Source organism: Tremella mesenterica (assembly GCF_000271645.1).
Source record: "Tremella mesenterica DSM 1558 unplaced genomic scaffold TREMEscaffold_1, whole genome shotgun sequence".
In the NCBI taxonomy this organism is placed as follows: domain Eukaryota; kingdom Fungi; phylum Basidiomycota; class Tremellomycetes; order Tremellales; family Tremellaceae; genus Tremella; species Tremella mesenterica.
This window is the reverse complement of record NW_006711225.1, coordinates 5,149,069-5,163,841: the sequence shown is the minus strand read 5'-3', so window position 1 is coordinate 5,163,841 and position 14,773 is coordinate 5,149,069. Positions and strand designations below refer to the sequence as shown.

The following is a 14,773-nucleotide window of genomic DNA, read 5'->3' as shown; positions in this document are numbered from 1 at the left end:
TTGTCCACTTTACACCTCCATCCATTTTCTCCCATCTCCCACTCTTTTTTTTAGTCAATAGTTAAAGTCAAAATATTCAGAATGATCCAGATACGTCATACCAAACGTCCATTCCGACCAACTATCAGAACTCTCTCACCTAAAGTTCACTCTCTCATCCCGCCGATTGGGTTCCCTTCTTCTAACTCTCATTCCTCTACCTCTTCTAACTCTCATTCCTCTACTTTTTCTAACTCTCATTCGATTACTTCCCCCGGCCGTACGAATCGATCATCCATATCAACGGGTTCGTATTCAGTGGGAGGATCATGGTTCGATTTCCGGAATCTGGATAGTTTTGCTTCTCCTCGATCAGGGGTTCAAACTGGTCTTTCTCGAAATCGAACCCATATTTCTGGTTTTCCTCTCTTGGATAGACATACCCCTGGACTTCTTCCTCTGGACGAACATACATCTGCCTTCTCTCGAGCGGATTTCGTAGCTGGACATAATCGAATACAAATACCCACTTCTGGGTTTTTACTTCAGGACAGACATACCGCTAGTCTTCCTCGACGGGATGGGTACGATGGATCTCTTCGATTCGATGTGAATCGACAAACAAGATTATTACATTCTTCTTCAAAATCCGATGTGAACCGACAGATTAGATCATTACATTCTTCTCCAAAATTCGATATGAACCGACAGTTACGATCATTACATTCTTCTTCAAAAACTCTACGAGACAAAAGATGGATAAACCCAGCTAGTGATGGTGAAGATCCTAAAACAAGGTCAAAAACTGAAGAACAAGAAGAAATCGATGAAACAGCCACAGAATCTAAACGTTCTTCCTCTTCTTCCTCATCCCCTTCCTCCTCCTCTTCCTCTTCTCCCTCCACTTCATCATCCGACTCTTCTTCATCTTCCTCATCTGATAACCCTCCGGCAAACTCATCATCAACTAAAGAAATAACGAAACCTTCCATACCTGAAATATACCCTCAATTACTCGCACTTCCCATAACCCGGAGACCTCTTTTCCCAGGATTCTACAAAGCGGTAACTATAACTTCTCCGCCCGTCATCAAAGCCATCAGAGAATTATTAGCTCATGGTCAACCTTATATAGGTGCTTTTTTACTCAAAGATTCAAATACCGATTCGGACGTTATCACTTCTGTTGATGATGTACATCCTGTAGGTGTTTTCGCACAGATCACAAGTGTGTTCGGAAGTGAACAAGGAAAAGAGAAAGAAGGTGAAGAAGGTGAAAAGAAAGAAACTTTGACTGCTGTTTTATATCCTCATAGAAGGATAAGATTGGAGGGATTGGTAAAGAGTGTTTCACCACCGATTGGTGAAATCGTTTCTGTCAATGATGCTGGTCTAGAAGGATTAGATGAAGGGGAGGTGGTAGATGAGAAGGAGGTGAGGAATGAGGAGAATGAGGAGAATGAGGAAATGGAGAGGAAAGGCTTGTTGGGAAACGTTTTGGAAAGGAGAAAAGATTCGGAAGATGATGTAACTAGTTTTGAAAAGGAGATTCCTACTGTTGAAGAAGTAAGGGAAGAGTTAGGAACACCACCTAGAGATCGTGATGATCAAGTTGAAGGTGAGTTATATCTCTTTCGTCTTCATCTCAAACCTCGTCTCAATTTACGGTATCCCTTGGGGACCATTGGAGCTATAATCATCTTCATCTTGACTTCCTCTCTCTGTTTGAGTCATTTTCGTGTAGCCTGACACTTCTACTTCCATATTTTCTGATGTTTTTTCCATCTGCCCATCTTATATTCTTGTCTCATTCCTTCTAGTCGGCTGACCGGAGTATCTCCCTGGTGAATTCTCATGACAAGCTTAATAAGCTGACCAACAGAACCTCTAACTTCAACTCAAGACAACCCCTCCCCTCCCCTCTCGCAAATCGGTTTCCTACACCCTCTCCTCCCTCAAATCTCACTAACAAACGTTACAAATTTCACAGTCGAACCATATCACAAAGACTCTCAAATGGTCAGAGCTATAATGTCTGAACTCATTTCAGTTTTCAAAGATATAGCTCAACTTCAACCTATTTTCAGAGAACAAATAACTTCTTTCACAATGTCAAATTCGACCGCAAACGTTTTCGATGAACCTGATAAATTAGCAGATTTCGCCGCCGCAGTATCCACAGGTGAAATACATGATTTACAAGCAGTTTTGGAATCCACTTCTGTAGAAGATAGACTTCAAAAAGCTTTATTAATCTTAAAGAAAGAATTGATAAATGCTCAATTACAAAATAAAATATCAAAAGATGTCGAAAGTAAAATCCAAAAGAGACAAAGAGAATATTATTTAATGGAACAATTGAAAGGTATAAAGAAAGAATTAGGTATGGAGAGTGATGGGAAAGATAAATTAGTTGAAAGGTTTAAAGAAAAAGCAAATGTTTTAGCAATGCCTGAAGGTGTTAAAAAAGTTTTCGAAGAGGAAATTAATAAGTTGATGCATTTGGAACCTGCTGCTAGTGAATTTAAGTGAGTCTGGTCTTTTTTTTTTTCTTCCTCCTTCTCTTCCCTCTCTCTTCCCTCTACTTTTCCTCTACTTTCCCTCTCTCTGCCCTCAATACTTCTTCTATTACTTCTCATTCCAAATGACCGAATTCTAACTTCCAGCGTCACCAGAAATTACCTAGATTGGCTCACTCAAGTCCCATGGGGTGTCCACTCTCCAGAAAATTACGATATCCCTCACGCTATAAAAGTCTTAGATGAAGATCATTACGGATTGAAAGATGTTAAAGATCGTATACTTGAATTCCTAGCGGTCGGGAAGTTAAGAGGTACGGTGCAAGGTAAAATAATATGTTTGGTCGGTCCTCCTGGAGTTGGGAAAACTAGTATAGGCAAAAGTATTGCTAGAGCATTAGGAAGACAATTTTATAGGTTTTCAGTTGGAGGTTTGACTGATGTGGCTGAGATTAAAGGACATAGGAGGACTTATGTTGGGTATGTAATTTTCGTCACTCTTACCTTATGTTCCACACTCCTCCCTCTCCCCAATCCTCTTCATGCTACTATTCCTTAATATTGCAAATGCCCGAACACTCCTCGTCTCGATCTCCCGGGTCTCACTGATCGTCCTTCCCACTCTCCGCTCACGTTCTTTCCCTCCTTCGTGTCACTCTTTCTCACAATGGTTGGCAGCCGTCACTGTCGTGATATGTATGCTTTGTGCTAACTTCTCAGCGCAATGCCAGGTAAACCGATCCAAGCGCTGAAGAAAGTAGCAACGGAAAACCCGTTGATTTTAATCGACGAAGTGGACAAAATTGGTAGAGCACATAATGGTGATCCTTCCAGCGCCTTATTGGAGATGTTAGATCCGGAACAAAATACTTCATTCCTCGATCATTAGTATGTCCTCCTTTTCATTCCTATCCTGTGCCGTATTTCCCGACTCTCTGACTGTCGAGATTCTTTCAGCTCTCCTTTTCTTGTTCCGGGGCTCGTTCAATATGGTACGGATTCACTAACCCTCAGTATGGACGTCCCCGTCGATCTGTCTCGCGTTTTATTCGTCTGCACGGCCAACGTCCTCGACACCATTCCCGCCCCTCTACTCGATCGTATGGAAGTCCTCGAAGTGAGCGGATATGTAAGTGCGGAGAAGATGAACATCGCAGAGAGATACCTCTCCCCACAGGCGAAAGAAGCTTCAGGATTGAAAGACGTGGATATTTCTTTAGAACCAGAGGCTATCGAGGCGTTGATCAGATATTATTGCCGTGAGAGTGGGGTAAGAAATTTGAAGAAACATATTGAAAAGGTGGGAATTTCCTTCCCGACATCCTTCGTCCTTGCCCATTGTCCCATCACTGGCCATCTACAGTGTCCCTTCACCCACTGACTCTGGCTGTCAAGAGGACCACCTTCGCATTTCTCAGTTGAACCCGCCCTAGTCTGTTGCTCCTCTACCTGCACCGATTGCCGCCCGTGCAGTCCCATTTACTCTCCAATCGAGCACAACGGTTTCACAGCTGACACCTCAGATTTACCGCAAAGCAGCATTCAAAATTGTTTCTGACCTAGGCGAATCCGCCCTGCCGGAACCAACTCCACTTTCCCTCGCCGATTCTGAAGTCAGCACAGTTGATACCCAACAACCCGACATCAAACCATTATCAGAACAAATGCCAAGCGACACTACTACTCCAGCCCCAGAAATCAAAGTAACCACCACTCCTCGGAAACCTCTCGCAGTACCAGAAGGTATCCACGTTAATGTAACTGCTGAAAACTTGAGAGATTACGTAGGACCGTATGTTTTACATCTCATAATACTTCAAATTGTGAGAAGCTAACGTCAATTTCAGACCTATATATCATCGAGATAGACTGTACACCTCCCCACCCCCAGCTGGCGTCTCTACAGGTCTTGGATATCTAGGTAATGGTTCTGGAGCTGTTATGCCTATTGAAGTCACCGTGAGCTTTTATATTCGAGGTTGATAAAGCTGACTTAACTTATAGTCAATGCCTGGGAAGGGTAATCTTCAATTGACAGGTAAATTGGGTGAAGTTATTAGAGAATCCGCTCAGATCGCTTTGAGTTGGGTCAAGTCGAACGCTTTTTTGTTAGGTGTTACGAAGAGTGAAGCGGAGGTGATTTTGAATGATAGGGATTTACATTTGCACATGTGGGTTTATCTCCTCCTCCTCCTCCTCCTCCTCCTCCTCCTCCTCCTCCTCCTCCTCCTCCTCCTCCTCCTCCTCCTCCTCCTCCTCCTCCTTCTTCTTCTCCTTCTTGTCCTTCTCAATTTACCTATCCACTCTATGCACAACTCCTTTCTTGATCATCATTTTCTTTGGAATCTAAACTGTTCTCATTTGAACCATGATAAGATTGTTTCTTCCTTCCAAGACTGTTTTCATTTGAACTTTGATGAGACCATACCCTCTCCACGGCTGCTGTTCTCATCTAAACCAAGACGAGCCCATCTCCTGTCAACCCAATTATCGTCATCTGTGCCATGTCGTGAATCAAGAACAACGATGTGCTCGTCCAGAATGACCACTGACGTTCAGGCCCGAAGGTGCAATAGGAAAAGAAGGTCCTTCGGCCGGAACTGCCATTCTGACAGCTTTCGTATCATTGTTCACTAAAACCAAAGTCGATCCGGATGTAGCTATGACTGGTGAAATATCTCTTGTTGGTCAAGTCCTTCCTGTTGGTGGGCTGAAAGAAAAGATGTGAGTTATTCCCCTTTTTTTTCCTTTTCATCACTCTCCCTTTCCGCCCATACGTCGTATACTTCTTTAGCTCTCTTGTATCTCATCTATCCTAAGGTTTGATCATTCCCTCTTCTCCTAGCTGTCCTTGGCCTCATCAGCTCTTTTTACCACTACCTACTCACCTGTTCTTCCCTTGGTACTTCCTCGCCTGCCGATTGTCATCCGCCCGTGTTGTCTCCTTTCACCCTTCTGACCCTCGCTGACAGACAGTCTCGCCGCACATCGTGCAGGAATCAAGAGTGAGCTCTTTTCGTTGATTCGCAGGCAAGAGCTGACCAGTCAGAACTAATCGTACCCGCGGCGTGTAAAAGCGATATCGACGAAAACGTTCCTTCTTCCGTCAAAAGCGGTATCGAATTTGTTTTCGTAGATGATGTTCGACAAGTCTTACACGAGGTATTCAGGGGTACAGAGGTATCTACGAGATTAGAAGAAATGTTACCTGTTGGAAATCAACCAGAAAGGGTTTGGACGGAATGAAGATAAATGTCAAATCGAAATAAAGTATAGTTTCTTTTTTTTAGACTTCCTCTCTCATTGTAAGACATCTTGACATTTTGGCATATTGCATGAAATAACTCAACTCTGTAAGTGTGTCATTTATGTCTCTCAGTCATGTTTCTCATTGTTCATGTCTTTTACTCTTCCCCCTTTTATTCTGCCCGTTGTTTGTTGGCTTATCTCACTCAACCCGATTTAAGTCACTCATCTATATACATATCGCCCGTGCTTGTAACAATCATTTACTTAGATGATCATTGACCTCGGCTATCCTTGTAATCGTCTTTTGGTATTATTACGGAAAACCAGGAATGACCAAACGAGCTGAAACGCAGTAAGCAGGAAAGGAAAGGAAAGGATATGACATCCTTTCATCTTGACTGTTTTGAAATGTGACAACCCCATCTTTACTCACTTCGCCTCACATCATCGTTTCCCCCTTTCCTACTTCTCCTGATCCACATTCATCATCATCGTCCCTCTCAAGTCGCTCTTTGTCTTTTTACTCACATCGTGCCATTATTTTCCTTCGACTTCCACTCCCATCATCCCTGACTTTTCCCCATCGGATAGCAACATCATTTACCCTTCTTTTAGAACACAACCACACCTATATCGTACTCGTTTATCTATTAGATCCACTCTCCTTCTGAACAAAGCTGTTGATAGGACTGACTTATTCCTTCCAATCTGTCTTTACACATTGACTCACTCATACTTCATCTCTGATATCACTCACTGACGACTTGTGTTGAAATCCCACCATCCTGATATCATCACTTGGCGACAACCCTCCTGCCCAAGATCGTGGAATCACACAAGGTATCCTGTATCCTACGAGTCGATTTAGATTTGTATTCACTAACCACTTATCGCAACAACGCACCCTGAAATAATCCTCCATCGACTTCTTGACATCCTACCCACATATCACACCGACAAAATGTGGTATCCCCCTCCTCCTTCACCTTATCCTCCACCGTCGACATTAGATCTCCTCCCTACTGTCTCGCCGGTTTATGTGGTATTGATCATTGGTATGGTGGGGTTTATGTTGGCTAATTTCGCACCGAGTATGGTGACGGATGGTAATAAGATTGGGTGGGTTGTATTCTTTCTCCACTCCCCATCTCTTTTTTCGTCATCTCTAGTCCGTTGTCTGACAAGGTGCATGTGGATATTGGCGATACGTTTCCTCGTATCCTCATACCTACTCTCCTCCCCTCCAAGAAGGCTTCCTTGCCTATGATTTGGGCACGGGATCAAGACTACCCCTCTTCTTTTTGTCGGATAGCCGATATCTCTCAGGACAGCTCCATGCACCACACTCAAGGGGACCGATGGCAGGGGACCGATGGCAGGGGACCGATGGCAGGGGACAATTGCGATCCCGATACGAGACATACATTGACAATTGCAGAAACATAGCACCCATGGTAATCCAATGGGGGTTCACTATCATTCTCCTTACTCTTGGTAAGTTCTCACGAGAGTTTCGAAAAGAGCTCACGAGTAGCCGGGACGATGTTGGGATTGATACCTGGTGTTCCACGATTACATGTCACCTACGTTCATTTGGCTGTGGCTTTCTTCCTGTAGGTCTTTTCCTATTCTATTCTCTCCCGTCCACCACTTTCACATGCATTTCCCCTCTAGCAAGGTCCCGGCCTGCGATCCTGACAATCCTCAGACTTGAAATCAATATTTTAGACGAAGATGCACCTTTTCCTCGGAATGAAACCTGCCCATCTTTGTCCCCGTCACTATAAGTTCATAAACGGACGAACTGATGAACAGCTTCGTATTCGTTTGGAACCACATCGTCGCCAATCAACCACCAAACGAAACGGAAGAAGAAGCGAAAGCCAAAGCTGACAAAGAGAAAGAACGTGAGAAACAGAAAGAAGAAGCTGAAGCCAAAGCCAAAGCTCAAGCTAAAGAAAAAGAAAAAGCAAAGAAAAAAGAAGAAAAAGAAGCTGCGAAAGATGAATCACCATGGGATGATTTACGTTCTCATCCAAGTGCTTTCCTCACTACTAAATTCAATAGAGCATTACCTTGGCCTTTTCCACTTGGTAGAGCAGCGGATAGAGGGACTGAATTATGGTGGGAAAGTGGTACGCCAGCACATTTGTAAGCTCTCAGAATACCAGAGAGGTTGATGGAGCTAATGAAAAGGGGTCATTTCAATAAACCTGAAATTGATACTGGTCCGACTGAAGAGCAAAAGAAGAAAGAAGAAAAGGCTAAAGCTCAAGATGCCGCACCTGCTCAGGAAGAAGATAAGGATAAGAAGGATAAATCTAAAGAAGGGGAGAAAGATAAAGGGAAAGAATCGAAAGATCCGGACAAGGAGAAATCTAAAGGTGATGAGAAGGATAAAACGAAAGGAGATGAGAAGGATAAATCAAAAGAAAAGGATAAACCAACGTTGGAAGATAAACAGAAAGCAGAGGAAAAAGCAAAAGCGGAAGCTAAAGCCAAAGCTGCTGCAGCAGAGAAAGAAGCGGCTATGAAGGCGAAAGTTAAAGAAGAAGAAGAGAGACGATCGAAAGCTGCGGCTGTTGCTGCAGCCGAAGCAGCAAAGAAGAAGGCAATTGAGGATAAGTGAGCTTTCGATACATTCTTGTAAGGATCGTGGGTCAGCTGACAGATATAGACAAAAACAGAAATTATGGAGGACCAAATATCTAGCAATGATCATAGGAATAAGCTTTTGTGAGTACAACTTTGCCTGACAATGCTGATGAACTAGTGAACAAGAAATTCGGATTTCTACTCCTCGTTCTCTTCTGTGTACAGATGGTAGCTCAAGAAGTCAACGTCCCTGATCCTGTTCAACAAGAAGCACAACGAACGTCAAATCCTTCTTCCCTTCCATCGAGTTCTTCTTCGTCTTCCTCCGCACCTTCACCATCATCCTCATCTAAACCATCATCTTCTTCTTCCTCTTCTTCACAACCATCTTCCTCTTCTTCCAAACCTAGTGGAGGGTCCGATGACGCCGCAAGAGCAGCGGAGAAAGAGAAATTGGAAAAGATGAAAGCTATGAAAGAAGCAGAAAAGGCTAAAGCGGAAAAACAGAGTTCGAGCTCGGGTCAAAAATCATCAAGCTCTGAGAAACCTTCATCTTCGGGGGGGAAACCTTCCTCTTCATCATCTTCATCATCTCCAAAAGACAAGTCAAGCTCTGAAAAACCTTCCTCTTCTTCATCTTCATCATCCAAAGAGAAAGAATCAAGCTCTAAATCATCCTCCTCTTCGTCGGACAAACCTATCAGTTCAGCAGCAGTACGAGAAGCGGCAGGAAGCAAAACTGTCACTCATAGCACTTCCGAAACAGGATATCCCACTGTGAGTTTTCTTTCAGCTGTGATTGATGGGTAATGACGAGCTGATGTACAGGTGGGCATGGGAATGCATTATATCTTCACCCCTGTCAAAGGTGATTTAGGTCAAGCTCATATGATACCTAGTGAAGGGATGGCTCATCCACTTTTGACTAGTTTGAGTAGGGGTTATGCCAATTGGTAACTTGGTCTATGCAGCATTGACTTACTCTTTCTTGTTTGCTTTTTACATACTACAGTGCGAGTACAATATGGTAAGTACTTTATCAACTGAGGGCAGACATAGGAGCAGGTTCATATTATATGTATGACGCGACGCGACGTGTGGCGGCACGTGCACACTGGACCCTCCTGCCCTCCTTCCCTCTCCTCTAGCCTACTCTTACCCACCATCTTTCTCCTCTTCCTCTCTTCCACTCATCCTCTCCTATCTCATGTCACATCATGGCCCGCACCATGTCAAAAAGATTATCATCAGACCTTGACTCCGAAGCTGATGAGAATGCCTCCAGAAGAGCTAGCGTGAGCTTTCCCATATCACCTCTTCACCCGGTAAAGCTCACGTTCCAGATCAAAAGAGTCAAGAGGGAGAAACTTGATGGTGCAGCCGTACAACGTACCCCAGCTGAAACTCCTTCAATCCATGAAGAAGAGGAAGATGACTTGGTCGATGATTCAAGTAGTTCTGCAAGTGAAAATGAACCCATTCCGGAATATGGTGAAACAGAACTTATCGATGCTCTCGAAAGTGTTCGTGCAAAACAAGGGAAATATGTCGGAGTGAGTCATCATCGTCTCATCCCTTTCTTATCAGCTGATGACAAAAGCAAACTTCCGAAGCGGGGGTTATCAAACAAATCGTTGTGGTCGACTTTATGTGTCATCGTCACTTATCCATGAAACTTGGACCTAAGATGAATTTCATCGTGGGACATAATGGAAGTGAGTCATATATTCCTCAATTGATTAGATATGTTGTTGATGAAAGGTGGGAAATCGGCAGTCTTGACTGCTATAGCTGTCGCTTTAGGTGGAAAAGCCGCCATTACAGGTAGAGGTCAAGGATTGAGAGATTTGATAAGAAAAGGTGCAGAGTGAGTATCTGGCTGATCTCGTCAAACTTACATCACGTCAGCCTTCACACGCTACAAATTGAGGTTCGCGTTGTCGAGAAATATGGACATGCCGTTGCTGACGACATTAGTAAAGCCACAATCACTGTCACCTTGGCCAACGAAGGTATCGAGGCTTATAAACCTGAAATTTACAATCCTACCATCGTCATCGAGAGAACCATCGATGTCAGAGGCTCTGGACAGTACAAATTCAAATCTACCAAAGATGGCAAAGTTATCGCTAAAGGACGAGATGAGTTATCGGCCATACTTGCCAATTTCAATATCACCGTCGACTCTCCTCTTACCATCTTGACACAGGACCAAGCTAGGAGTTTTCTACAAAATGCCACCGAACATAGTCTGTATCAGGTAAGTGTTTGTTATAAACCTGCTTAATCAATGAAAATTCAAGTGATGTCAGTTTTTCCTAAGAGGAACATCTTTACAGTCGCTCTCTGATCAGTATGGTCAATTGGAATCAACCATAAATGGGATTATGAACCTCATCATCCGACATCGAGAAGCGCTTCCTGACCTGGAGGCGAAACATCAAGTCTTGGTCAGGAAAGCTCAAGCATCTCGCAAGATCGTAGAGCTCAAGGATAAAGAGGCAACCCTCAAAAGGCAGTTGGCTTGGGCGTATGTAGCTGAGAAGGAGCGGGTGAGCGATATTCCCCACCTGACCAAAATTGTGTTGACACGAAGCATCTTGCCGAAGCCAAAGATGATCTCGTCACAGCACAGAAAAGAGTCGACGAAGCGGGAAAACAGATTGAGGAGAAATCGGTCAGTCTGGATATCGTTATTCATATACAATGGTATTCTAATGAACAGGCGGAACATGAAGAAACAGACCATCAAGTCGAAGCTCTCGTTGCTGCTCAAAAAGATTTTGAAAAGGGTAGACAAAGTGCCGTGGAAGCGCGGGCAACCGCACAGAGAAAGCTAAATGAAGCGAGCAGGCATATAGCTGGAGAAGACGTCAGTATCCTCAATTCTTACTATCTCTCATACTGATGGACTTAGGAATCGATCAAAGAGACTGAAGCCAGTTTGGCGGAATCTAACAAAGAGAAGAAAGACCTCGAAGCTCGTATTCACGCTCGACAAACTCAAGCCAACGGCGTCGACCCAGAGGACGCTGCGTTGCGAAGTCGTATCGAGAAATTGGAAGCATTACGATCGAAACTCTCACGTGAAGACGTAGTCCGTAGACAGAACGTCGAGACCAAGGGCGCTGCCCTTCGGCTTGCTCAAGATGATGTTATAGATCTCGATTTCGAATTCACAGAGAAAGAGAAAGTACGGAATGAACAGACGAGAACCCTACAATCTCTCCAAAGTCAATCCCGCGATAGTCTCGCTGCTTATGGGGTTCATGTCGATATGGTTTTGGACGAGATCAAAAAAGCCAAATGGGTACATTCCCCGCCGGTAGGACCCCTGGGACAGTATGTCAAGTTGAACGATCCGGCGTACGGCAGGGCGTTCTGTTCAATCATGGGAACTACGTTGTGCGGTTTCGCCGTATCTCATCCTCGTGATAAAGACACGTTGAACCAGATCCTCCGACGTTGTGGACCCAAGTAAGTTGGACTTCAGAGTCACAGATATGACTGACAATCGTAGAGGGTACAAGCCTTATGGGGGTGCAGCTCCTGTTATTCAACATTCGGGAGATATGTTCGACTTCTCTCAAGGTGATCTGAGACGTCTCAACGACACAGTCCTCAGTAAACTGACGGTGAGCTCGCTGATTATACTAGATGGTAATCACAAGAAGTTGAGACTGATGCCAGATCACGAACGAAGCTGTATTACGCATTCTCATCGTTCAACATAATATCGAGAAAGTCTTTGTCGTACCATCTGTTCAAGATTTCAAAGACACCATCCCTCGACTATTGAATTCTATACCATCGTGTACCGTCATCTCTGCTGATTCGTTCCGAGGCACCGGTCGTAGGACTTCCGGACAGTGAGTGTCCACAGTATGCGGGATAGACGGCACAGGGTTGACAATATCAGACCATCGCTCGGTTCCGGTCCCCTCGGCAAGTGGCCCGGTTTGGACTTGTTCTCCAGAGATATGGCTTCCGAAATTGCGTGAGCCGCATCTTCCTTGGGAGGTGAAGAGAAACGCTGAGATGCAGGCGATGTGAAAGAGAATTGCAGGTCTTGACGGACGATCGTACTAAACTCTTGGACAAACGTAGAGACCTAACCAATCATGTTAGAAATCTCGAATCTGAGATTGCCAATGAAAGGGTATGTCACTCACATCTGTAGTCTGAGTAATGTTCATGAAACAGCGTGCGTGGGATAAAGCCAGGCAGGGTCTGGTCAGCTCTGCACTTGAGATTGAGAAAGCTCAAGATAAATTGGCCGAAAAGTCCTCAACAGATTTCGGTGGTGATCAATTACTTCTTGATGTCAGTCATCCTTCCCCCTTCATCTGCAAATAAGTCTGACAGGCGTAGGAAATCCGACAGAGGATTGAGGTTGAGGAACGTCAACTCGAAGCTATGCTCGGTCAGAAACGTCAATTAGAAGAGAAACTCACCGAATTGAAAGAACAATTCGAGCAAGCGGACGAAGCGTTGGAACAATTTATCCCAGAACAACAACGTCGACAGGTCAGCATAATTACTTATATCATCACATTCATGCTAACGTCTAGAACGCGGTTCAGACGATGTTAGAAAAACGAGCCCAGTTGGCCGCTCATATTGCCTCTCTCAAACATAAAAGAGAGACAGATTACTCTGTAAAGTTGAAAGTCGTTCAAGAAAGACTTGAGAGGAATCAATATGATCTCGAGGTGAATCCTCCCAACTTTCCTCTTGATCTTCGATCTGATTAGTAGAATATGACAGCCCAAGCGACTGGATTTTGTCCTACGAGAATGGACAGTGATAAACCACCTGCGGAAATAAGGAGGCAGACGGATGCAATCAGCGCCGCTATCAAAGAAGCTGAGAAACGGTATGTCTCCTCCTGTACTGTCTTGAAAACGTTTTGACAGTATAGGAATGGGGCAGATACGGAAAACATCATGGCTGCTCTCAATGCTTCTGAAAAGAAATTAGCGGAGATACGGTTACAGATCAAACATAATACTCTTCTTAGAAAGGTCAGTCCTGACTTTCTGACTTTCTTGATTTTTGGCAAGGGTGATTGATATTGTAGGAATTACACGCTTCTTTGAAAGATAGGAAAAAGTGGTGGAATGATATACGAGCTTATTCGGCTATACGTGCTAAAGGTATATTCTTACTTAATCTCAGTAGGAGAGATTTGGAAGGAAGATTAGATTTTGATCATGCCAAGGAGACGCTTGATTTGGAGGTGAGTAACTGCCTCTGGGCCTTTCTTGATCTCTAACTGCTACTCCTCGTTAAATCATTCCATATCCCTCTTCATCTGCAATCCTCTTCCTTGCTTCTCACCCCTCCTTTTCCTCTGTGATGCCTCCTCATACGTAGTCCTATGAACCAGTCAGAATTCCTTGTGTCACTCGCAGAGGGAACGACGCCAATGGGCCGAGAAGAAAAACAACCTGATAATCAGATCGCCTCTAGTGGAGCTCAAGAAGCCGGTCAAACTGGACCTTCACAACGTCAATGGAAGAAAGCCAAAGCTCTTTCAGGAGGTGAACGTTCCTTGACCACGGTATCGTTGTTGTTAGCTTTCTGGGAAATGGCTGCTAGTCCGTTGAGATGTCTGGATGAGTGGGATGTTTTCTTGGATCATATCAATCGAGGTGCGGCAGCGAAGAATTTGGTAGGTTACCGGTTTCTCTCTATTCCTTTTTTGAAGACTTGCCCGTCACTTCCCGTCCACCTCAACCTTCTCCGCACTGCCTCATCCCTTCTTATTCCTCTGATGCGGCCATGATATTGCGTGTTCACTCGACTGAAGCAACTGTTAGCGTCAATTTATCAGTGCTTGGCGGCTGCAAATCGTTGTACTCTGCGTGTGATTCGGAGCTAATGTCAGATTGACGGTGCCAAAGAATCAGACGGAAAGCAATATATACTCATCACGCCTCAGGTCAGCTACTTTCTGCTTCCTCGGTCGTCTGCACCAACTGACGGGATAGGACATGGCAGGTATCAGTCTTGGTGACCCTACGAATAAAATCATCAAGATGGGTGATCCTGCTAGAAATCAAGCTCTTCTCAATTTCGCCCCTGTTTAATCTTTACGATGATCTGTCTTTCTATATCTTTTTGGGATTGTGGGTTGAGAGATGAGTTTAGATTCATATGTGTATATGTGTACGTGATTATCTGAGGGACATGTATGCTTGTTGAGTATGTTACATTTCACATAGAAGGTTGTAAACACTCACATAGATCTGCAGTACTTGTACTTGTACTGATACTCATACTGATATTGGAATGAGTGGGCCATGGGGAAAGGTTAGAACAGGGGACATGAAGACGAGACGAGGTGACGCATTGTGAACGATGAATTTTCTTGGTGCTCTTGTGCTTTTTAGTCTGATCATGTGGGAGGAAGAACAAAGGATTTCGCA

General features: G+C 44.2%; 2 protein-coding genes across 2 annotated transcripts; both read left to right on the top strand.

Annotated features, from left to right (window-relative positions):
• Nucleotides 1-678: 678 nt before the first annotated feature.
• TREMEDRAFT_67376 (uncharacterized protein) lies at nucleotides 679-5,744 on the top strand (the record flags this gene model as incomplete). The annotated part of the gene is made up of 12 exons (XM_007001891.1): nucleotides 679-1,243; nucleotides 1,265-1,597; nucleotides 1,883-2,507; nucleotides 2,646-2,978; nucleotides 3,219-3,386; nucleotides 3,513-3,798; nucleotides 4,022-4,290; nucleotides 4,346-4,457; nucleotides 4,503-4,669; nucleotides 5,058-5,222; nucleotides 5,475-5,503; nucleotides 5,548-5,744. 12 exons carry the CDS (start codon nucleotides 679-681, stop codon nucleotides 5,742-5,744), a joined length of 3,249 nt encoding a protein of 1,082 aa, XP_007001953.1.
• A 964-nt stretch (nucleotides 5,745-6,708) lies between these two features.
• On the top strand, nucleotides 6,709-14,434 carry TREMEDRAFT_59633 (uncharacterized protein; the record flags this gene model as incomplete). The annotated part of the gene is made up of 31 exons (XM_007001698.1): nucleotides 6,709-6,866; nucleotides 7,186-7,241; nucleotides 7,282-7,360; nucleotides 7,563-7,898; nucleotides 7,944-8,372; nucleotides 8,425-8,483; nucleotides 8,521-9,119; nucleotides 9,171-9,282; nucleotides 9,355-9,369; nucleotides 9,609-9,637; nucleotides 9,686-9,895; nucleotides 9,943-10,057; nucleotides 10,104-10,209; nucleotides 10,320-10,602; nucleotides 10,697-10,894; nucleotides 10,939-11,019; nucleotides 11,068-11,214; nucleotides 11,260-11,819; nucleotides 11,863-11,977; nucleotides 12,033-12,211; nucleotides 12,262-12,339; nucleotides 12,387-12,501; nucleotides 12,546-12,665; nucleotides 12,714-12,869; nucleotides 12,914-13,054; nucleotides 13,100-13,218; nucleotides 13,264-13,366; nucleotides 13,423-13,581; nucleotides 13,732-14,016; nucleotides 14,233-14,286; nucleotides 14,336-14,434. 31 exons carry the CDS (start codon nucleotides 6,709-6,711, stop codon nucleotides 14,432-14,434), a joined length of 5,295 nt encoding a protein of 1,764 aa, XP_007001760.1.
• Nucleotides 14,435-14,773: the final 339 nt, after the last annotated feature.